This window comes from Haliaeetus albicilla, chromosome Z (assembly GCF_947461875.1).
Source record: "Haliaeetus albicilla chromosome Z, bHalAlb1.1, whole genome shotgun sequence".
Lineage (NCBI taxonomy): Eukaryota > Metazoa > Chordata > Aves > Accipitriformes > Accipitridae > Haliaeetus > Haliaeetus albicilla.
The window spans coordinates 38,378,126-38,404,112 of record NC_091516.1 but is presented as its reverse complement, the minus strand read 5'-3'; the positions used below and the strand labels follow the sequence as shown (position 1 = coordinate 38,404,112).

The 25,987-nt window shown below is 35.5% G+C and overlaps 1 protein-coding gene across 1 annotated transcript in view; it reads left to right on the top strand.

Moving 5' to 3' along the window:
* The window catches only part of ADAMTS19 (ADAM metallopeptidase with thrombospondin type 1 motif 19), a 149,916-nt gene that overhangs the window by 81,966 nt on the left and 41,963 nt on the right, over positions 1-25,987 (top strand). Inside the window, exons 9-13 of the mRNA XM_069776630.1 lie at positions 9,326-9,466; positions 10,681-10,831; positions 18,444-18,545; positions 21,535-21,665; positions 23,255-23,424. Of these exons, the coding sequence (XP_069632731.1) occupies positions 9,326-9,466; positions 10,681-10,831; positions 18,444-18,545; positions 21,535-21,665; positions 23,255-23,424 (695 nt within the window). The remainder of the gene's footprint in view (positions 1-9,325; positions 9,467-10,680; positions 10,832-18,443; positions 18,546-21,534; positions 21,666-23,254; positions 23,425-25,987) is intronic.

Here is a 25,987-nt window from a genome sequence, read left to right as displayed (position 1 = left end):
ACTGTTTTTGTCTTTCCGAAATACCTATCTGTGGTGTATACCAAGAATTTTGATTCTCCTACCTGTTAGTCCAGCAACTTCCTCAAAGTTTAGCTTCACCATGAGAGGGTTGTGGGGATTCATTTGGAAAAAAATAGAAGAAAACTCTCTGTCTACTTAGTCAGTGACAGCAACATTTCTTATGAATGATGAAAGAGTCCCTCCCCTTCCATGTGCCTTCCCCTTTTCTGGGACTACAAAGGCAGAGTTTGTAATTCCTACTAACTCATGATAAGCATAGCTTTCTTTTGTTTCTCCAAACAAGGAAACGTATCTATATTAGGACTGTCAGTGTCAGTATCTCTATTAACAGAATACACTTCATTCCTGAAAACAGAATTTAGATGAACAATCCATGATGTGAATCACACTGCTGAAACTACCTGAATTACCTGAAACTATTTCTCTGTTTCTATGTGTAATTCCTATACAGAAAGACATATGCCTTCTAATTCAAATACATCCTCTTAAAATTTGGGATGTTTTTTGTCATTGTTTGTATAATCTGTGTACTAGCATGAAGGAGACAGGCCAGCAAAATTTTGGAGCCCTGTCATTCCAAGCACTGGAATTTTAAAATGTGAGAAAATCTCTTCGTAGCTGTAAGCATAAACAGTAAGTGAATGAATTTCTAGGAAGTATAGACGAATCTCAAAATATACATGTCTTTTATATGCTGTGCATAGCATTTCCCTTAAACTAGATGTGCATAAGAGAGATACCATGATGTCATATATTTAGCCAACTCCTGATTTGTTGATAAATTACTGACTTAAAAGATGTTTGAGAACTGTAGGTTATTTAACCAGGGGTATATTTAGCTGACATGTTTGGATAGTTACTCCATTTACTGATAATTAAGCTAAGCCTTTATTCAGTAATGGCCATAATATCACTCTGGGGTCCCTTTCTCTCAGAGCTCTTGCTTCCCAGCATACTGTTTCAGGTTTTCTTGGGGTCTTACTACGTCAGGTGTCCCCATGGCAGTGACTGCTGAGTAAGAAAGAAGCTGCTGCAGAACTGTTGTGTCACTAGGGTCCATGCTGGTAGCCTGTCCCCAAATATTCTACTTGCTTCCTTCTCTCTCCCATAAATCCCTGATTCCATGGGCTACAGGGGCGGTGGATAGAAGGTGCAGGGGAAGTGCCTGTTGTTTTGTCCTTCTCCCAGCTACGCAGACTCTGTCATTTCCCCCCAGTGCTTCTTTCCTTAATTTTTCTGTCCTTTTTGGCCAAAGGTCCAAAGCTGGGTTTCTCAGTCTAAGTTTTGATACGTAGATACAGATATTAATCTATCTCTAGGTATAGAAATATCCATAGATTCAGGTAGTTGGATACAGAAGCAGCCTGACTGTCAGAGATGTTGAGTTTTAACTGTTTTGACTGATTTTCACCATTACTGAGTTTTTTGTTCAAAATAAAGTTATTGTTGACTGTCAACTTAAGTGTAGACATAGGAACCTAACTTTGAGCAATACAATTTGAAAAGCACAGCTGCAGTTTGCAAAATTGAGCTTTGATATGCTTTTAAAAATACATGCACAACAGACTGTAAGAAATTATCTTTCCCATATATGTATTTGTATCATTGACACATTTACAGAGAAATAGCTATACTTGTCTGCAGTTTGTGGATAGCTGCATAAAATGTGGACATATTTTTATATTATTTTTGGTATAGTTTTACTATCTGTGGTAACATTTTCTGTCCTGTTTGTTCAAAAATGTTCACTTTACAGGAAATTTTATCTGAAAAGCATAATACTTGTTTAATAAGAAACTACTTTTATTAAATGTACTCTTAACAAGAAAGATACAATGCTTTCCCTTTTCTTTGTTACTTATTGTTTTGATAAAAGGTAATAGGGGGTTTTCACTTTGTATTGCATTTCAGCGTTACATATTCTTTATTTCAAACATGATTTATGCGAGAGTCACCTCAGTAGTTTCATCGCAAATGCTGCCTTTTTTCTCTGTTAGATTAGGAAAAGAATCCATGAGGTAACTGTTCAAAACTATTGCAACAAAAAACCCACAGTGCACTGACTGATTTTTAAAGCCTTTTTTTTAAACCTCTTTCTCTCTTCTTTTTTTTTAAACTTATTTTAATGAAGTTCAAAGTATCTGTTAGATGTTCAACCATACAAGCAGGACATTTAATACCCCTCCAATGATAGTAAATAGAAATTAATGGCAAAAAATAGCATTGTCCCAAAAAAGCAGTCACAAGGTCCTTGAGATCAGCTTAGATTCTGTCATTCAGTTTTCATGCTTTAGTAGGTAAGTTCTTTAAAAATCGTCTCTGGTTTTCCTGCATGCATATCAAAGTAGGCATCTGTGTTCCACAGTCATGAAATTATGCTGATTTAAATCAGCCTCGGATCTTATTGGGCAGATGGGTGTATCATACCAAACTTACTAGTGGTCTGGAAATTGTCCAACAAAATACACTTGCAATTACAGATGACAGAAGAAGATGCAGTTTATTATGTACTTTGCATTTCCGTTTACTCTTACTCTCAAAATTTATATGGTGGTTTAAAACCAGAAAAAAAAAATAGTTTTGCTTAGTCCAATTCTAAGAACAGACCAAGGTCCCAGAAAGATCTTATTTTATGCAAACACATTGCAACAATGCCTAGCAGAAATCAAGCCTCACTAGTCTTTTGCTGGTAGCTAGATAGCTGAAGAAAGAAACAGCTGAGGAAGGAATGAAGCACTGAGACAGTGAAGTAGTACTGCATCAGCATTTTAGTAAGTTAAAAAGATACGGTAATTTTGTACTTGAAATTTAGAAGATTAGTCAACTCTTCCTCTAGCAAGATATCAAGGCTTCCATTTCTGCCAGACTATAATGTTCCAGGGTGCATTTATTGTTAATTTTTCTTAGAATAGCATTTGTAAACTGAACAGTTAGTAACTGAACAACAGCTTACAGGATGCCTAGGCTTAATTGATAGTCTGATATATTTAAAATAGCTGTGAAAAGTTGGCAAAAGATCATAATAGTGTCAATGGTTATTGTTAGTAAGGAAACTTAATTTTTTTTTGTCTATTCACTGAACAGATGATAGCTCAAAGTCTTTTTCCTGATTATATATTTTCTTCAATTTGAAGAAATGTTATACATCAATGTTTTTCCTTGGCATAAGATTAAAAAAACCATAGACATAATTGTTTATCTTGAAATACAGCACTTTACAGGATGTGGCATGGGTATCATATTTGCCAGAAGTGAATACTTTTCCTGTATTATATACATTCTGTAAAAAATTTCAGCAAGAGGTGATATGTATCTTCATATTGTGATGCTAAATACATGTGTCACATCAAAGCTTTAAATTATTTATATACTTAAGTCAAAGGACCATGACATGATGCTATGTCTAGATCCAGCTTCTTGAAGCATGGTGGTAGAAGCGTTGGAGTGGTAGAAAAGAAAGCAGCTGTTTAGCAGAAGTTACAAACTCAGCTGGACAGTAGCATGCAGTGTATGTTCATATCTGTATATTAATATATATGTTGTATTTTTTATCCAACTGTTTTAAGATTGAAAATGTATTTTGAGTTGCCAACATCCTAGAGAACAAGCAATGATTCACAAAAGAGAAATATTCATTGTGTAAACATATTCCTTTTGATTTTTTCTTTTTTATATTTGAATTATTAACAGGAAGATTGAGGTTTCCTTGTCCAGTGGATTTTTCCTTTGAAGACAAAGTTTTTCCAAAAGAAATCATCTTCTGCCTTTTACCATAGTTTTTCTGTAGCTGGGTTACTTGCCTTTCAATTCAGTTTAGGCTAAATAATTAATTTACAAGTAGAACCATGTGTCTTATCCCATTTATGCAATGATCTGTGAAGCCCTCATGTTTTAAAACACATAAAAAAGTCATACAAGACTTATTATTTCACTAACTGGGATTTCAAAAAAACCCCCAAACAACATGTAGTAATGCAGGGTTTTTGCATTAATTCTATAAACCAGCTTATAGAACCCTGCTACTAGTCTGTTTGTTTATATAATTTTCTCTATAAAGATAGCGTGATAAAACTTCTTTTGTTGAATAAGTGCAATAGAAGTACTAACAAAGTAGTGCAGCTTCCATCTCCCTGTCTGTGATAGTCAAATGAGTAATGTTATTTTCACTTATCGAATACATGTTTGTGATACTGTGATATGCAAAATTTCAGATTAGAAAAATTGTTGGACAATCATTGTACTATTAAATGCCATATAAGCTTTTAAACCTTGTCATTTCCAAGTCCATAGTTGAAAAAGTTTTGATCATTCTAACATAGTATTGCATGTAGTGATGACAAAAATGAAAACAATTGAAATAATAGGGAGAATACCACTTTGTAATTAATAATGATTTTTAATGAATTCTTATTTTTATTTTTTAAAGTAATACAAACCATTATATGTTTGTGATTTATTTGCTAGAGTGGAAAAAATCTATGCGATAACAATTGAAGTAAATTTACAAATGTTATGTAGTGATCATTTATAAAAATATGAATTTTGAAAGAAGTCAGATGGCACCCTGATCCCATCACACATCACAGGTATAAACTCACAGCAGCATTCAGAGATTTACTATCTCCTTCACAAAGTGGAAGTTTTTCCAGTAATTTTCGTTCTGTCATGATCTTAAACTGGTACTGTTATCCTGGATGTGCAGTTTACACTCACCATTCCTCTGCTGCTTGTATCTCTTTGGCTGAACTGTTAACCTTTATGCTTTGGGATTCTATTTATTATACTGAATATTCAACAACCTACCCCTGGTTCCTTGGGTACTTGCTTTTGTGGTTTTCCTAATCCATCTTCTATTTCCTAACCTTTCTCACTGTTAGGGACTGTAAAACTCTGAACAGTAGTAGTTCTCTTTAATTTTTTAATTCTAGCTTTTTTTTTTATTTACAGATAGACCTGAAGTAATTCTCCACATCTATCTGAACTCACCCAATTAATTGATCCTATACTAGGTTTTTGATACTACTCAGTCTTTGTGCCTGCATTGCCTGTTTCTAGTTTAATAGCATCATTCTTGTTCAGCTGCACTACCATGCATTTAAGTGGAATGGGATGGTGATAACCAGGTCATCATCTGCCTTTTGCAAAGCACAATGAAAATAATGAATAAATAATAAAAAGCTTTCCACCTGGAAGAGTGTGGGGTCACTGAGCAAATTCATGATGCCATAATGTAGCACATGTAGGAGAATGTTGGAGTCCTATAGTGTGAAGAAATATAAAATAACAATTTACAATGCAGACCTAATGCTTTCCAGAAGGTGTGTGCATAGCCTTACTTAACTTATTTAATAGAGCATAATGACTGCAAGAGTTGAGACTTAGAAGAGCTTTTATTTCTTAATAGTTAGCTACAATCAAATCAAATCAAATCAAAATGTGGTGTTTGGTACTTTTTCAGTATGTGGGTTGACACTGGCATGCATTATGTGCCTGCAAGAATATAACTTACTCCCTTGGTGGCAGAAGAGATGCTTTCATCTATCTTGAATCCAGCTGTATGCGTATAATTGCAGCAGTAGTGAATTGTAAAAGAATTACTTTTTAACTGAAAAATTGAACTAATATTTGTCTCCTGCTTTCGGTGGCCTGAGTTGTTAATTCTGACTTCTAAGCACAGAGAAATTAAGGGTTTTTCTTTGTACTATTCCTACTGCACATTAAATATCAACAGGGGTCGTCTTCAACATTTAGCAGAGATTGTTCCAACTTTCTGCATGATATCACAAAAAAAATCTGGCTGCGTTTTTTAAACAAGTTTTAGAGGTTTTATTAGATAAAAATATTTTTTCAGTTGACTTGACAACCATGTATAATGTTAGTGGAGTTTATTTGACCAAGGCTCTTTGTCAAAATACTTTTAAACTGAGATTATTAAAATATAGTTTAGTTGCATAGTGTGAGTTGAAATATTGCTAATATTTTAGTTAGGGAATGCATTACATAGGAAGCTTCCTACTTTCGTATTATATCTGTCATTTATAGTCTTTAACCAGAATGGCTAGGGCATTTTTATGTATCAGTGAAAAAAACCCGCTTCTGTTCTTAAAAGAGAATTTGATTTATTTCCAGATAGATGTGATGTACTACTTCTTAAAGTACAGCATCATCTTCTTTGTTAATTATGTTTTATCAGACTGTTGTAAAGTTATCCTCTTACCCCAGACTCACTTGTCTTCCTGCCACAAACACACAGTGTTGCTTTACGCTCACATGAGGGTGAACGATCACGGCTGTGGGACAGAGGAGCTTATCAACAGAGAGGGCAATATGCCCAATGCTAGCATAATAAATTCTGTAAGAAGAGCACAGAACAGCACCTTACACAGCCACAGTTTCTGCGGTGCCTTTGTTTTAGTGAAAGGATGTAGTTGTCTCTTTCATGTAGAGAGTACAACAAGGAAGGCTATAAAATACCATGACCACCAGTGTAAGCATTGAATATTGTTATATCCTTGATTGTTAATGAAGTAGATATACATGCTTACATTACTTACTCTCTTGCTGGATAGGAAGATAGCAATGACTGTTCAGCTTCTTTCTTTCACCACACACATAATGTGATGTGGTGAAAGAAATCAGAAGTCAGTACTACTGCATATCTACTTTTATGTGGTCTTGTAATTGATAGTAGGTCAGATAAAAGTATGACGTCATTACGGTATTAGAGAAGAGATCAACAGTACATATTGAAGAAAAGATTTCTGAGAATGTTTAAAAGCAGATTCTGTTGCTACTTTAGCATACTTCTCACATATTGTCTTGCAATTTAATTAGTTCATGTTAACATAATGACCTGTACTTCCCTTTTGAAGTAGCTATTCATTCTGATAGTCAAAGGCTTTGATACTGGTCTTCACTACTTGCTAGATATTTTGTTAATTGTACTTCATTTGGAGGTGGAAGCATACTGAGGAATGAATCCTATTGGATTAGAGCAGATACTTAGAACTACATTTGAATGTCAAAGCAGAATAGGATAAGTGTTACAAAAGTATAACAGCTGAAATATGGGAAGATAGTTCGAATTAGATTTTTTTATTAGTGCTTAATGTTGCTGATATACATAGTTATTATAAGTACAACAGTTTTTACCACTGCTTACCTTAAAAGACAATGTTGTCCTCAGAATTCATGTACTGATAGACTATACAGAATGCATCTGTGGTAGTAGATTAGAAAAAAAGGTTACACGTTTGTTTGTATGTAATGGTGGCTAGTGGAATTGTTTTTTGAAACATTTTTTTGAAATTTGAATTTGAAACGTTTTTTGAAAAAATTTTTTTAGTGGAATTGTTTTTTGAAACAGCAAAGATCTTGGTTCAGCTCAGCACACATTTTTCTGGGTGATTTTACAGACTAGTTTGTGATGAAGTCTGACTTCAAGAATTGCTTTTCAGAGTGGATGGGACATAATAGTAATCAGAAATTATGTTTTAACTTTTTTAAATTTTTATTTTAAAAAATGTTTTAAATAACATATAAATATGTTAATTCCCACTCTGCATAAATGGGAGCCATCAATTCTGTAATAAATTGTATCAACAAGATTTCGTGTACTTGTATGTTATAAATGCTTTATTTCAAGTCATAGTGTATATATGATACTGATAAATGAGCACTTTTGCAGTAAGGAAGTATATAACCTGAAGAGCTGTAAGCAAAATCTATTTCTTGTGCAGTCAGCAAAGTAAAGCGTCATTAGATTTTCTGTGTCTTCTTCCATAGTTCTTATAACTCTGGAGATAAGGACATCTCAAATTCTACATGTGAAGCATGCAAGAAGAATGTAAGGAAAGTGCAAAGGCACTTCCATGTAGTTGTTTTGTCTCATTCAGGCAGTTCAGGAAAAGACAGAAGCTAAGATGAGATCAGACAGATTTGTTTACCTTGGTTACACTGTTTACAACTAACAAAATTATCTGATTCATGCAGAGGCAGCTGTTCCAGTGCTCCAAATTGTGGGGTGTGCACATCACTCTAAGATACTGAGCACTCTGATAGGCAACATAAAGCCCTACATAGCATTTAAATTCATTTCATTAGTAAACACAAGGTAATGCAGCTTGCAAAACAATATAATATTTGATGTAGTCATGAGGGGGTTTGGGGATAGAGTGGAGAAGAAAAGTGATCTGGTGTTTTCAGTAATGGGTAGCTGGCCTTTTCTGCCCATTGGCACTGCAGTGTAGTGAAATATGGAGAAGTATGATGTACTCTAGTTTTCCTACAGAAGCGGCAAACTTCTCCCATCTGCAGTCTCTAAGCGATTTGACTGCTCTTTGGCTGAAGGAATCAATACAAGGTATAAAGCTTTATTCACTCTAAAGTTTTGCTTTTCTGCAGGGCAGACTAGGGATGCAAAATTCCAGCACCACTTTGAATCCAGTGCTCTGGAGAGTAGTCCCGTGCTCATTTACAAATCTTGAAGAACAGCTGAGAGTATTTAATTTATGTCTCTTAAAGCCAGTCAAGCATGGATCCACTTAGCTAATTTTGAGAACTTTTTATTTAAGTCTATCTTCTTTCTCTGTGTTTACTGGTTGTGAATGAGAGTGACAGTGGGTCTTCACCTCACTTAAAGCAGTAGCTTCAAGCAGATTTTTTGTAGAATTTTTCATTGCAGTGCCCTATGTGAGAACTCACTGGGATGCAGATGGATGCTGAGTCTTTAAAATAAAAATCCACGTAATTGCTTCATCAGTGTTATTGCTAACAGTAGACATTGAAAACACATTTAGGTGATTTTTCTTTAGACACAATGATTATACATTAAACTAGTAAACATTTTATTAGTCTATAAAATTTCAGCAAACAAGTTCCATATATAATTAAGACAGAATCCCTGCCAAAATATCAAATGATTCACTGATATAAAAAAGTAAGTTTCCAGTATTTTTGTTGCCTATTAGCAAGAGAAGTACAACCTGCAGTAGTTGTGCAGTTCTGAACATTCAAAAAGTTGTCCAAAGTATGTGTTCAACAGCTGATTAGAATGTAATTTCTCATCAAATGAATGAGGCTTTACTTTCACCTTTCAGTATAGAATTTCAGGACAATGTTCTCCACGCACAGTTCCATGAACTTCTGTAAAAGTTATCATGGAAAAAAATCAAAAGAGATTTCTTAAATGTTTTATACAAGAGCTTTTCATAGTGTCTTGCAAGAGTTTTAACTTACAAACAATTTGAAAACAACTTGTTATTTTGTTGTGCTTTGGTTTATTTTTAATAATTTCAAAACTCAGCATGGGGATAAACCACGACAATGACCACCCATCCTGTGCAGATGGTCTCCATATCATGTCCGGCGAGTGGATTAAAGGACAGAATCTTGGGGATGTTTCATGGTCTCGGTGCAGCAGGGAAGATCTGGAAAGATTTCTCAGGTATATCATTAAACAAAAAGAACTTTTACTGTATGTCATTTGCAAATAGTTGCAATAAATATCCTGAAATAACATTTTTTTCATACTTTTTACCATTTCTGTGGGAGATTTGTGTTTGCATAATCCATAAAAATAATTTAAATCATCATGAACTATATAATATTTGATGGACATTAAAATATGTTTTCAGCAATTACTTGTATTTTTATATTTTTATATGTTAATGTATATGATTATACTTACATATCTTTAAATATATATTAATATATGTAAATATGTTTAAAATATATTAATATACTATGTATTGAATAAAGTTGGACAGTGAATGACCTATGAACTTTATGTAGATTCTCTGATCTATGTTGTGCCATTCGATATCAAACCATGCAGTATGATTACATTATGTTAATTTTTAAAATAGAAATTTACTACAAGATATATAGTACAGAATATTATACCTAGAAATCAAATTAAAACATTTTGTTTTGCTCTGTATCTCTTAAATAGGGTCTGTTCCCTAAAGCTCTGTTCCTTTATTAAGTTTGTAAATATATCTGTTGGGAATTTACTTGCAACAGTTAAGCAGTCTTCAAAAGGTCTGCTTTATGACACTGGAACAGTTAGTGTAAGTAAGTTAGATGTGTCAGTCTGACACATTTATACTGAATCTAGATGGAATTCAAACCCATGACTTGGTGCTTTAACAGGTTTAAGTATTTTTAAATATTTTTTCTTCAGTTTTTGAGAAAAGTTAAATTTGTGGCTACCAGCTCAGAAATGTATGTATTTTTAAATGTGTATATATCTGACGTGATTGATTTGAGGTCCTGCTGGATGTGAAATCTAAGCTACACAACTGCCTATGCGTTATAAATTGCCTACTTTTTTATGATTCTTTAAATCTCTTTCCAAACCTTAATCAGTTAAGTAAATTTTACACTAAAATATTGTCCAGCACTTTCCTGAAATTCCTATTATAGCTAATAAATTATATTGTCTTTCTGCAAATGTGCAACATCAGAACACACCATTAACTTATATCAAGTAAGCCATATTAATTTACATGGAGTAATTTCTCTGAATGACAGCCCAATGCTGACAAATAAAAAAATCTTAAGACACCATGTTTTTCTAATGTCAAATGCATGTTTAAGTCACCATGACAATCAGACTCTTTAGCATTGCTCAGCATATGAATCTCTGCATATTGCCAGGTCAAAGGCCAGTAACTGTCTGCTACAGACGAATCCTCAGAGCCTCAATTCTGTGATTATTCCCTCCAAGCTCCCAGGAATGACATACACTGCAGATGAACAGTGTCAGATTCTTTTTGGACCAACCGCTTCCTTTTGCCAAGAAATGCAGGTAAGGAGGGGTGTATCTTCAGAAAATATACCTACCAACTCTTTTATCTGTGAGAGATATTTTTGTGCATGTGTTTGAGAGAAGGAGAACATAGCACCTTTGAAACAAGAAGTTTACACTTTGCTTTCTGAAGTTAATATGAACATTTTCATATGTTTATGTTGTAAGGCTTGCTTTGGATCTCCAAACTTCCTGAATCATGTAGTATCATATCATACCACTGATATGTTCCTTGTACTTTAAAAATAGAAAATATCATAGCGTGAAGTCACCTCGTTGCAGTGAATGGAATATTTGCAATTTATTCCACTGGGGCCAGATTTCACATGTAGGTTCCATTGCATTATGTTTTGGGTATTGAACCTCCATATCTGACCTTCAGTAGAGTGCTGTGCCCATACATGCTCTGATGGAGAATAATGGTGTTAGCTGGGCTCCCTGTACCACTGAATATACCCTGCCTCCCAGCAGTCCCCTGTGAGTCCAGGCAGAGCTGTGCAGTGCCATGGCACTAGGAGTTCCAGTACTTAAGTCAGTTTGCTGAGATTGCTTCATGCCATTGAGTGAAACAGTGTCACTATATATTAACCTTGAAAACACAGATTAACAAAATTGAAGAGGTCTTTGTAATTTTATGGCCTAATACTAGTAGACATCTGATTGAAGAAGCATTTTAAGAATGGTTTTAATTGAGAAAAATCATCCTTCTTTAACATCAACAGGACAGGCGCTAAACATGTTGGATGCACTTGAGAAGGTAACCAAGACAAGACGGGTAGATGATATTTCTAATACATAAAGAGCATGGAGTATAGGTTGATAGAGCAGGAGCTAGGAGGAGCTGTGAAATAAAATTTCATCAGAGTTGGAGCAGACGGATAGCCTGGAAATGTTATGAGTTTTTAATATGAAAGCACCATTCCTTACTCCTTTAATTCTTCAGTTCTCTTCATCTTTTCAACTTGAACATAGTACTCTTTCTTTAGAGTTTCAGTGAGAGTAATCTTTATCCTAAAGATTCTCAAAGGAAACATTGCAATACATGTATAAGTACCACATGCTGAGAGTGGCAGAGCTGAAAAAAAAAGGAGCTGTAGGTTAATGGTTATAGCTGTCTTATTGAAAACATTTTCACTCTGAGAGATAAGCAGTAGAACTCAATGTAACGATTCTACGAATGTTCTTAATTGCTTCCAAGTGCTTTTTCATGAATTGCAATCTGTTTCTTGTTTTTTAATACTTCGTTTTCAATTAAAAGACGTGATTTTAGTTTCCCATTCTCCAGAAACCTATTTTGAACAAGAAAATGATACACCATTAGTCCACTATTTCTTCCAGGTCTTCTTTACCAGGTAAAAGAATTTCAAAAGTAATTGAAGAGATAGTCAAACCTGGAGACTTGCTGTTGTGTAATACCTTTATATGCTTTTCATTTCTCCAGGCACTTCCCCTCCTTTAATACCCTTGTATTTAGTTCTAATTCAGGCATTTAAATTCAGATAGCCAAGTGGTCCCTTGCCTGTTGCATTTCATTCACAGATGCAGTGAATATTCTTCTCTCGGGGTCCTGACTCCAAGGTTTCTTTGGCTTTCCTTATTATTTTAGAAATGTTAGGAAGTTAAATTCAGTTAATGCTACCCTGGTAGTGTTCAACTGTTTGCACAGAGGACCTGGGCCCTGGGTGCTGGTACCTAAATGTCCATTTCTAATCATCTTCAATCATTTTCTCCTCTTCTGGCATTTTGTATTTCATCTAAATGACTTGCCATCCTTCTTTTTTTCCCACTTATGGGATCATTACTTCATATTAAAATGGTTAATTTAGGAAAATTTCTATTCAATATTAGTATTAAGATACCATTGTAACTTTAATCCAAAGAGATGCGGTTTTGCTTTGAAGAAAGAACTTACTAATGATGCAATCAATACAAAAGGCCAGTGGTCTTTTCAACTATTCTTTTTTTCTGATGAACTGCAATTTAATTTTTGATTTTCTTCATAAACCAAGTCTGTTGCTTGGTAACCTTATGGTCTTAACAGTAATAAAAAGAGAACTTGGTAACAGTTTCTGAGAAGAGAGCAAGGGGACGAACCTTCTGCAGTTTCACCAAAATCCTCTGCAAAACTGGTAACCCTGAACCAGAAACCATGTAAGCAGATACTGAACCAAAAAATTATTGTAATGCATCTTTTAAGAGCTTTGGACCTATCAGAAATTACATTAAAATGAATAAAAGACACTAAGGACAGAATTGTGAAAATCTGATGAGGGCACTGAGGGAGAAGTTCTCCAAAGCTCCACTGCCAACCTTTGTAAAGTCACCTTGTTTGTTTTCCTGTGCGTTCTTTTCTTTGGAAGCAAAATTTACACTCCCACCTTGCCTCCCAACAAAAAAAACCCAAGAAATTTGTTCCTCAGACTGTAGACCTGAAGAACTAGTTGCAGTAAGCTTAGGCACTTTATTCAGATCTCCTGCTTTTGTTCCCTGCTGTGGGTCTTAAATTTAGCTCTTCTATTAGGGAAGTTTACAATATCCTAGTCCAATTAAATAAGATTTCTACAGTGAAGAGGAAACTCAGAGCAATGGACAGAGCACAGCCCAAAGAATAAGAAAGCCATCCTGCTCTTACTTATGTTTCTCCTATGAATGAAGAGAGAAAAAAATGTTGCCATTTAAGTTGGGCTAAAACCAAGCTATATAAACTTTCCAGAAATCCTTCATGAGTTCTAGTACATGGACTGTGCAACAGCAACATTGTCCCAACTGTGAAGTACTGTTAGTCCGTAGCTAATTTTATCATTTCCCTCTGAAGTACAAGGATGTTAAATGTAAATACAAATATGTTGAATTTAACCTACAAATTTTACATATTATGAAGGTGATTCAAAGTTCACTGTGTGGATTGTGCAGATTATTGTGGCTGCCATTAGAGAAGTCAATATTTAGAAGACTTTTCTAAATTGAATACAGTATTTCATTAGTTACAGTATTAATTTATTAAAATAATTATTTTATTATACATTGGCAACCACTGAATTTTCCATGAAATCCAAACTACATTCTTTTATTTCTGTATACTGTCTTCTACTCTGCCAATAACTGGCAGTTTACAGTGGTTACAGTTGTTCACAAGCCAGGAAATGAGAGAGAAACACACTCCTTGAAGGTTCATTTAAACTTCAGTAAATTCAACAATTTATAGCTCAGGATTTCTTGGATACATTCTACTTGCTGAACAGTTCATGCACTTCAGTGTAACTATGTAAAAGACAAATTATGAACTATGTCAGAGTTACATTTTTGTGACTGGAAGATAATTTGATGACCAGACTTCCATGCAGTCTTTTACGTTAAGCAAGTATGTTTCGTACATAACAGCTATTCAACTAAGAAAACAATTGAGTAATGATGGAAAATAATTTTCTTAATGATCTAAAAATAATCTACAAATACCAGAAGCACAATCAATAATGCATTTCTGCTGAGATGTAATTTTCTACAAATGTTACTACTGAGCAGCACTTTAGGGTAATTTACAATCACATTACATGGCAGTCTCTGAGAAACACTGCAGATGCCAGTGATTTTCCCTTGCTATCAGGAATTCCTCTTTATAATTTAATGGCTAAAGCAAAGGACTGAAGGGACCATTGAGGGCCTACTCCTGTATTTTCCTAAGTGAGCCGCTCCCACTCGCTTTCATGAATGGTGTCCAGACTTTATTTTTTCCTTTTCATCTTTATTTCAAAGACTTTTTTTCATACCCTAAGCAAAATTTATAGAGCCTGAATAAAGTGTGAGGGGATCTCAGAGTACAAGATTTATACCATGTCGCCATGCTTATCTTGTAAGGGAGCCAAGTTTGCTTTTATGCCCATGATGTCTCACACAAGAATCAATTAGACCCTAACATTGTTTCACATAACAGATAGTGAGATCATGGCCTAGAAGTAGTTCTTGATGATTAAATGTGATTGTAGAACTTGACAATTTAATATAATTGTTGAACTATTAAATGTTGGCTTTTAAGATTAAAGTCCAGGATGCGAATGCTATCTAGTCAGTTCCACTAAAACAATTCTTGTCATAACACAGCTGTGATCTTTGCAAAGAAGTAGGAACTGATTATATTTCGTGGTGATTTTTAAGGCATTTCAGGGAAAGATCACAATGAAAAGAACGAAAGTTGTGGAAATATTATAGCTCTGGTGAAATATCTGTCCTCGTCTCCACCACCACACATTAAACAATCTTGACTTTGCTGAAATGCAGTTCGGAAGTGCTCTTTTTGTCTCTGTTCTTTCCTCTCAGCTGGACCTTCTTTCCAGATGGTTATGTGACTGGAAATGCATCCCTCTGATGCACACAGACCTGCCTCACTCTTTTCATTCAAAAAACCACCCTAAAAGCTGGAATTACCTCCTCTATTTCTGTAGTACATTGTGACTTTCATGTTGTATTTTGCAGGCTTTTGCTGTTAAAACCTCATGATTAACACATTCTTTCAGAAAAAAATCCTTTGTGTGTGCCTTGCAATATTTTGTTTTCCGGTGTACACACAACGAAATATTTTACAGATTGTGAATAGTGTGATATCACAAGTCTAAGTTTATGATCTCCAATAACTCTTACTTCCCTTGGCTAGTCTAAAAAACTGTAATGGCTGTTGATAGATAACTAGTAAACCTCTGTGAGTGTTAACTTAGCTATCTTGATTTTGACTGAATGAAACTTTCTCCCCAGAGGAATAAATTTCTGGTTTAGAAGTTTGTGCTCTGATTTTGGAGTGCCTGCAATATTGACAGTGGCCTCCAGGTTTCTGTTAGTTTTCAAATAAGTCCTGATCTGCAGCACTGCAGGTTGTTAATGACAAAAACAAGTTGTGCATCATGTTTTTTTCCCAGCCACATGCAGAAATCCCCAAATGTCAGAAGTTGAATGGTAACAGTAATCTCTATTTCTCTTACTTCTGCAGCAGAAGTACAATCTGAAGAGTAACTAGAGTCTATTTGTGGTTTGACTGAAATAGCCCAGAAAAAAACTTACAAATCATCCTCCAATTTTAGCAATTCCATATCTCCATTTTCTTGGGTTTGGGGAATCTCAAAGTCTAGGATGAAATGTTATAGTAATATTGAATGCTTATTTTAAAAATTGGTGAAGAGAAGTGAGTGTTTTTAGAATACAGTTTGCTTAAGGCTCAAAGATGTTTCTAGCTGGGGAAGTTAGGTTCATGGTTCATAAGGAGGTAGTATACAAGTATTTGCAGAAGCTTGCAGATGTATACAAAGGACATTATTAAGTCAAGCATCTTGATTTAATTTACTTGATTTCTTTACACAGGTCAAGTGCATCTGTGTGTCAGATACCCAAATCCTTGTAGATCTGACTTCAAGTCTTCCTTCTTTCATTCTTCCCTAAGAAGAATTGTTTCTGGATTTGTAAGGAATTATAGTTTGTTGTTCCTTTTTAAGGAACATGGTTTGTTGTCAGCCATTCCGCAGTTATATGCAACTGAAATTGAGCACAAGATCAAAATGTTTAGAAAAAAAAAACAGGATAACATACTTTAAATGTGATGACATAAAGGAAAATTTCAATTTATTTTTTGAAAACCTGGATGGCTTTCATTCAACTGTAGTCATTGACAAATGAAGATCTAGGGGTATTAAAAAAACCTATGTGAATTAGGAACATTAAACCAGCATATATTTTTCTGGAGTGTTTCCAACAGTATAGTCTGTCATTTCATAGTTGGTGTGGAAGCACTTTGTCACGAACATATGATACTCTGTCTCATCTACATTGTCTTCCAGAACTGGCCTAGAAGGCTTCTTGGTGTTTAGTTCTCAGCTCTGAAGTTACATCTTAAAGTGCGTGTTTCAAACAACAACAACAAAAAATTCTCTTTCTCTCTTGAACAAGAACAGAAATTACAGTTTGATATAAGAAAAATGCTTGTTAAAATTATCCAGGAACAGGATAGGACTTTTGTAGCTATATTTTAGTACATGCATAGGCTAACTGGTGTCTTGTTAGTTCAGCTTCAGCACAAAACTGTTATAGGATGAGTCAGGAGTGAGTCAAACTGCTGCCATCCTGTCTCTAGTTTCTGTGCAGTGCTTCAGACCTCTACAATCTTTGACTTTTTTTAAAAGCTGATTTTACAGACATTTTTACATGCAAGACTCCCGCTGGAACTGTCCTGTTCCTTGGTTCAGACACAATCTTTGGTTGAATTATGTTTCCTGTGCTGTAAGACTTTTTTCAAGGTAGCATAAGATTTATCACACCTTTTTCGTGCATAGTGTAAAAGGCACAAAGACCCTTACTGGGTCTACCAATGTAACAAATCATTTCAGTCAGAAAAAGCACATCTTCTGGCAATGCTGGTTTCAAAAAAACAGCCTGTGTTTTCTCCTCCCTGCAACCCATCCCCCTCTCCTGATCCTTCTTGCCCCTCTTTGGGAGTACTGTACATATTTTGGGGGAGTCAGTCTGCACATGCAATAACATTCAGCCCACAATTGAGCCCCACATGCCCTCTGTTCACTTCCACCCAGTTTACAGGTAAGGGGGGAACAAGACAGCAAGGAAAATGAAGTAATGACTTAAAACCATGGGAGAAGGAGGACTTTTTAGAGGAAAATAGGGAGAGCTGCCAGGGAAATGTGAGCCACCATACTTCAAGGCTGTACTTTCTTTTCAAGAAGGTAAAACTATTTTGTTCTGATGCTTGCTAGGGACAGAATAAGTAGCTTTTCTTTCCATCTCTAGAATTCACTACTGACTAGTACCCCTCTCATCTCCCTTTCTATTCAGCTTCCCAGCAAAACTATTTCATCCTGATTTGTCAGTTTACTTTGTGTCTTCTTTGTGGATATCAGGTTTGATTACTTTCTTGAGATATTTCTAGAGAAATGAATGAATTCTAGAGGAATTATGAATCATTGGAAAGCATAAGATAGCAGCAGTCATTGGGATGGTGTGAACAAGGGGGATTTCGAAGTCCTAGAGAAGCCTCAAATTTTCTTACAAACACATTTTTACAAAACTCCTGCGAACATAGTTCTATGTAGCTGCACAAAGACACATTAGTCCTTGTATATAGAAATGGACTTACTTTAAAACCTTGGGTTTTGTTACTAGTGACAATGTTATTTTTCTCCCTTTTATGTAAAACGAATGAGAACTAAATAAAAGGAGAAAAAATATGAAATAATTTTAAAAATAATTCCCAGTGTGCTCACACCTCTTCCAGTCTCTGGGGGAGTGTATCTGTGCAGTGGTTGCTTCACATCATGGGGCAAAGTTGTTCATATGTGCTTTGTGAGATCTGCCATACGCAAAGACTGTGACCCCTAGGTTTAGGCTTAGAGGGTTTTTCCCCCCACCATCAACACAGCAGCTTGACTTGTTCCATGTGTTCATGATTAGTGGAAGTCTAAGCAGAATCTGCCCACTTTGGGTTTTGTGCATGTTTAACCTGTCTTTAAACATGCTTCAGTACCATCAAACTGGTAACCTTATGACAACATTAGAGAGTTGCATGCAGAAAATAATTTTGCATAAGATAGATTTTGAGCTTACCTGTGTGTTTGGTTTTCAGCATGTCATTTGCACCGGGTTATGGTGTAAGGTGGAAGGTGAGAAGGAATGCAAAACTAAACTGGATCCACCAATGGACGGAACAGACTGTGACACTGGAAAAGTATGTTGCTGGTAGAAAAGCAATATAAATTATACTGAACACCTAACAGTTAAGGAAACAAGCTGAATAGGTCTTTGCACTTGTTTAAAGTTCCTGCTTACCTCAATTATCATAAAAATCATACATATATAGTTTAATGTATTATATCTTATAATATAATATAGATTTGATAAAAGAGTACATTTCCCTAAAAACACTGAATTTAAAAAAAGATTTAGCCAAAGCCATAGGTGTTTTAATGCTTACACTGTTTTATTTCAGATTCATTCTGGTTTTGTACCCTATTTATGAATGGAATGCCATTGTTGCTCTGTGTACTTTAAACAGAAACATAAGCTTTCAAAGTTACAAAGTTCTCAGCTATGATTGAAGATTTAGAAATAGTCTCATCAAAGGAATCAATAGAGATTTTTCATAAAACTTTTCAGGATAAGCTTTGTAAAGAAATATTTATAGTGTGAGTGCATGTAAAAGAGTGATAAATGTCATTAAAAGTATGTCATCAAAGACAAATTAAATGGTTGCCTGAAGTCAGACTTGCATTAAATGTCCCTCAGGAGCTTTCCTGTTTGAATAACCTCTTCATCTCTGTATATAACTGTAAATGAAGATAAATAACCTCAAATAGATAAGAGAGGAGGAGCTGCATATATCTTGGGATTTTCATGATATTGTGCTGACAGCAGTCTCCCACGGGAGTGATTTGCTCTTTGAATCATCTTACATTCACCAGGACTGTCATCATCCTCCATAAAAAAGTAAACAAATCAATCAACTGAGTAAGATAAAATGTTCAGATAATATCATTTTACATGCTAAAGGAAAGACAGGTTTTATTCATTTTCATATCTCTAATGACATTTGCTGTGATCTTTTGATTCTGATAAATGTGTGTAGTCAATATTCTGTCTTAAGTCAATACCTGCAAAGTCAGGGACATGCCTTTTGTTCAATGTTGCATTCTTTACGTTGAGACTGGTATGTCCATGGTATGGAATAGGAAAGAAGAACCTCTTATTAAGACTACCCAGAATTTTTAATTGTGAAACCGTTGCCATTGTGAACTGGGCACCCAAAATTAGTGTGTGTTTTATGTATTAATGTCTGACTTGCAAAGCTAATAATAGTAACTCATTGCAGAGGACTCATTCTAACATTATACTTGTGGGACCATTTATGATATGTTAGTGCCATGGGTCCTGCGAAAGTCCAGTGAGGAAGGTAACACTGTTCTCTTTATTGTAGAGCTTAGCTAGTGGGGAGTAAATAATTAGTACAGGTAAGACAAAGTACCGATTCTAATTAGAACGGCTCAATGAGCATTGTCCCAGGCTACAGAGATATATTGTTATGTCTAGCAGACAAATACTAAGCAGACATCACTGAAATATCTCAGAGGATTAGAAGGGATTATTCCTGTTGTTTACTTTATTATCTATCCAAGATGACCTTCAGATTACACAAATCACTGGCTTTGTTTTGTTTTACTTATATTATAGGGATGGAGTATTGTTGTCTTGTGCTCCTCTTAGGATCTTAGGAAGTGATGGAAATGTCATTTGCACAGCCCGTCCAACTTGGTTGTTTTTTAAGTCAAGCATCCCTCAGAGTCTACATAAGGCAGATGCTATCTCTAGCGAAAAATACATTTTGCCTATATATCTGAAGGAATATCTTTAAATAAATATGAGCATTTTTGATCTGAGACATCCAAGACCGTTACAAAATCTGTAGTTTCTGACTGTAAATCCAATATAATGATGGGGCCATCCTATGTGAAGACGTTTCAAAGGTGATATAATTATGCCATCATTGTAATGCCATGATTTAAGAGAGAAAGTTAAGAACAATTGATCAATGAAGAGCAGTTTGAAACTGCAAGTGAAGTTTAAGATCACCAGACAAGGATTTTGCATAGACACTGCAAGTAACAGAAGTGTATTATAAAAGTGACAAAAGCCTTTATCGACTGCATTAGTGACATGTTTTGTTTTCCTCAAAATATGAGAATTCTTCATGAACTTCATGCATTGATAACAGTAATTCACCAGTAATTCAGAGTGCAAAGAGAAATGAATTGAATTACTAATGTTATTGACATTAAGTGTTCACTGTTTACTTGTAGCCTTCTTACTTTGCAATTGCTAAAATTTCATAATACATGGGCCAGATATTCAGCTGGTATAAGTTGATAAAATACTAGTTTCTGCTGAGTTACAATGATTTATACCAGATATGGACATAGGTTACAGAGCGTAACAATAGTGATTAGATAGTTTTTGATTGAGAAATTGCAGTTGTCCTGGGAAACAATATTTGCATACAAGGTTTTTGAGGTGATTATTATTATTTAAGTAAATACCAGAAGTTCTCTTGACTTTCTCAACGCTAGATTATTGAGGCTTCCATTCTCTCTTTGAATACAAGTTGTGAATAAAATCTCATTTTCACTATTACCTGTAATATATCCTTCTATTGAAATCATCACGGGATAATCAGTGACAATGCAGTTCCTGCTAGTTACGTGGAAACTGTAGTAGTGGACCAAACAAGTCCTGAGAACAGCCCTGAACACTGTGCTATGATCATCCATACAGTTCATCTGGAGGATGATCCCTGCATTGGGTTTGGGCTGGACCCAAAAGCACTTTCCTAGGCACTGCCCAGGCTCAAAAGAAGGGGCCAGCATGGTCTGGGGACCATTTCCAGCAGGCTGTTACAGGAGGCATCCTTTATTGGGAATGAACTTGTGCCCAAGCTTGTGGACAAGAGTTGCACCTGCTTCTTGGTCACTGCACCAGAGAAAGGTCTCTGGTTGTTGTATTTTAGAAAAAAAAGCAATGAGGAACAATAGGAAAAAATATATCTGACACATATGAAAACTGTATTGAACAAAATGTTTTTGTTGTGCTTCCTGTGTGCTTGTGGAGCAGTGAATTGTTTTGCATATGTCTTGATTTATTTACCTAAGAGCTCAATTTTCACCTAGTGGTGTAAGGCTGGAGAGTGTGTCAATCGGACCTCTTTTGCGGAGCATATGGAGGGGGAGTGGAGCGCATGGAGCACTTGTAGCCGTACTTGCAACACTGGAATCAGCAGTCGACAACGCAAATGCCCTGGGTAAAAACAAGTTCAGGTTTCCATTGCTGTTCATCAGAATTTCTGAACAGAATTTAAATCTTATGAGTACAGAAACCCATTAAGATATAGTTCCTCCTGTAAGTAAGCAATTCATTTTTATGAATACTGAAAAACACTTAGGAGAATAGGTATTTCAAGTTTTTTATTACATGCTAACACTATTTTTCCTCTTTTCTGCTTCTGTCAAAAGCTTAGATAATATTAATGGGAGAATACAGCTTTCTTTTTAAGCTTCACCTGAAGAAGAAACGGAAGATTAAATTCATGATTTTTGACTTGCAGAGCGTCAGTGTGTAATTCTAGTCCTTCAATTTTTTGCTGGAGAAAATTGACCTCCATCTCATTTGGAGAGACAAGGAGTTGCAACTTTTACAAAGAGATCTTTCTACCAGTTTCACAGACATTTAGATAGAATATCTGGAAACAATATTTAGATTCAGTATCTTGTGAAAATGAAAACCTTGTGCCACTGGGGATAAAGGGAGTTTTACCATTGACTTGAATGGAGTCTGTTTCACCATATGTCAGCTAAAAGATGCTTTCGTCTTAATTACTCAGTACTATTTCTCTCTTTTGTGGGTCATTCATACACCAAGAGAAAAAGAATAAATAGGCAGAGAAGTGGGAACAGAGTAGAGCTGAGTAATGAAGACAAGTGTAGAGAAGACTAGACTAGAACAGAGTAGAGTAGGGTACGATAGGGCAAACCAGGGCAGGGCAGGGCAGGGTAGGGTAGATGATTCCAGAAAATAATAGAACAAAAGGGGGAAATGAAGAAAGATGAAAGACAATATAACAGGTTTGGGGCAAAAAATGATGACAGGAAAGACAGAGGGATTAAAAAAGAGAAGTTTGCATAAAGAAATGTGAGGAAAACTTGGATATGGCTATACAAAAGCATGGTAGTTTAACAGAAGCCTTAGATATGCAAATTGCTTTCATATTTCCTGCCATCTAAACACCACTTCCAGCTGTATGCCTAAAAGCTATTTCTAGAATTTAGGGATGTCTTAATTTCACTTTCATTCATTCATTTTTCCAGGCAAGGTTCCAAATAATTAGCTCAAGTTTCTTCAGTTCACTTGTCTTTTGCATTTGTTCATTAGGACATGGAAGCACAACTGGAGTGACCAAAAAGAAACAAAGCATATTGTCTGAACTTCACAACACCACACTTGTAACCGAGATTTTCTTGGTAGAAAATCTGCAGGTGTTAGTTCCTTTCAGTGGCACTTTTGGCTCAGTTCAGCTAGAGAAAAATCACCTGAACTACATGAAAACTGCAGTTGATATTCTCCTTACTGAACGCTCCTACTAGTCCTAGTGCTTCTTTGGGGCGAAGTGTAAATTATGGTATAGCACCCACGACTCTTTATATGTAATGTAACCAGTACAAACAGAAGGCAGACGTGCTTTGTTCTGTGACTTTGATTTTTTCTGGGGGATTTGTTAATGTTACACGTCAACAAATAATCTGCTATTTAAATTGAATTTATGTATAGCCTAAGTAAACTGTGCTGTACGTTTGACAAAACAATAAAGCATAATATTTATGCCATCTTTTCTAGTTCAGGCCTTGAAGGAGAGTGTCACGGTCCCATGATGCAGTATAGAGTATGCAAAAATCCTTCTTGTCCTGCTGGTGTCCCTGCCTTCAGGGACTGGCAGTGCCAGGCTTTCAGTGTCAGATCTTCGTATCAGAAGCACGTGCACCAGTGGCAGGCTGTCATCGATGATGGTAAGTATAAACCATGTCCCATGTTCTTAACATCTGCTCATACAGCTTATAGCTTGTTGGTATTGTTGTTGACTAAGAAAGATATGGTAAAAACTATAGCAAACAAACAAAGAAATGCCAAGCCCAAGATTTTTGGTAAGTCATTTTTATTTCATAGACAAGATCTGGTGGTATTTTCACACACTCTGGAATCTTTTGTCTTACATTCCTGTTGAATTTGTCCTTCTTGGTATTTAATCAGAAATGTAGTATGAAGTGACTCAGAAGTACAGCTTTCTAGAGGAATGCTACATCATTAAGCATGCTTATATCAGTTATACTTCTACCTACAAAGTCAAAAAGACACTACGGATAATGTAAGCTTCTATTTTTTAAGGAAGGAGAAAGCACTTTTAGCTTAATACTGGAGTATTTCACATACCAGTGTTTGATTTTGGCAGAAATCTATATGTAACACATACTGCAAACTTAGATAAGGTTTCTATGAATCCTAACAGCCACTGCATGTGAAGTCCTAGCATATTGCATGCATGCTTCAGTGTAACATACTTGCTTAGATACCATATCATTAGGACCGTGCTCAAGTAGGAGTATAGTAATGTTGAACTTACAGTATCTGCAAAAATAATGTAGGTGTAAAATATCAGCAACTAGAAAACAAAACATTCTAAACAAGTTCTTGCTAGGAATGTGAACAACAGTTGCCATTCCACTGAATTTTCTCTAAATTGTTATGATGTAATTTATTTAATTGAAAAAAAAAAAGAAAACAAGAAAACAACAGAAAGACTTCAGTTATGAAAACAGTTAATTTGAGAAAGTAACAAAATCATAGCAACTGGTGAGAAAGAAGAGCGTGGAATGACACAGGAGTACTGTAAGTATGCATTACCACATTTTAAGTAGTTTGTTGTTGCCATTTATATTTAACTCTTGAAACAAAATATCAGAAACCATTAGGAAGCATAGATTTTGAGAGAACTACATTGCTGAATCCCCAAAAATGTGAATTTATTATCAAGAACTTATTTTAATATGTGCCTAGCTAAACAAGGCGGGTTGGGGGTGCGGTTTCTAAGCCTTTTCTCAAGGTGCCGAAGTGAAAATTTGTGAGACTATTTTCATTAGGCTTCTATGTTAGCTCATTTCATTGTAAGGAGAACTCTCTCCAGTTATTTTATAGGTGCTTATCTAGTAAACTAGTTCTGGTTTGTTTTGCTAAATTTCATTTTAGCACATGAACACATGATTTGAATCCTAAGGGATCAAAAGATTTCAGCCTGACTTTGAATAATTCAGTAACCTGATGAAAAATCCTGACACTATCCTGTCCCATGTTAAGGAGTATGGATGGTTGCTTTTATCTAACCTTGTTCTGAGAGATCCTGTTGTCTTGAGGTGTCCCTCAGGAGACACAAATGTGGACACCAGCTGAAGAGTTCCAGTATTACAGAAATACATGGTTCCCAGATTCTTAAGTATTTGCACTCTTAGCCTTTAGTAGACACTAATTGTGCACCATGTCCAAAATAGTTCCTGTATTTGAATGAGGTCTCCTATAGTCTGAGTTACTGTCTCTTTTGAGTTCAGTGTCCTTAAAATAATGGTTAGGTTGTTAATCTTGTATTCCTTTAAAAAATGCTGATACATGCTTCAAGCTCCCTGGGAACTTTGGGATTACTATTTAAGGAGTATAACAGGAATGCAGAGGGCACAAACTCAGGCAGAGACTCATGCTTCTCAGCTGGAGATGGCTTGTGTCTGACTGGCTTCACATGTTGGCAAAAGAGATCACATCTGTTTGCACTAGTCCCCTAGAGATACCCAGAGGCTGTGTCAATTTTGGTAAATTAAATGTGCCCAGGCCACTCTCTGATGTGTAAGTCAGCTGGCACAGAAGTCCTGTGTCCGTACTCTTCAACTCTTTTGCACTCTAAAAAGGATGGTGACATCCAAACTGCTTTTTGGAAATGGTCCTTTGCAGATGGCAATTTCCAGTCTAGACCGAGCTAGTGCTAGTTAGCACATGCAAAAAAATGTGGCATAGACTGTTTTACAGTTCAGCTGTATAGACAGTAGAATTCCAGTGCCCAAATGTTTCCTGGAACTGTTTAATTTACTAATAAAAATGCACTCCAGGAATCTAGAAGTGAGTATGAAGTCAGAGTGGCATAGATTGTGTCCAAGTGAAATCAGTTTCAAGTTCAGAATTGACTTTATCCTTTCAAAAATCTGCAACAGATTTAGGAAGAAATTCTGAGTCAGTAAACTTGCGAATAAAGATATGAAAAAAGCATGTCATTTTGTACTCAGTTGACCACTGAGAGAAGACTTAGTTTATTTTATTTGGTATTACTTTGGCAGTGGTGAATAGAACTTCATTATTTATAAATGATGTCTATTAGGAATACATGGATACATAGGATATGATTTTTTTTAATTCTCTTTCAAAATTTGAAATGATTTGCAGAATGTTTTAAAAATGTAGTAGAAAAGTGCCTGACCTTGTTAAAGATGCTAGAAAGAATGTGTTCAGTTTTTTGTCTTTCTTTTTTAATGTGGA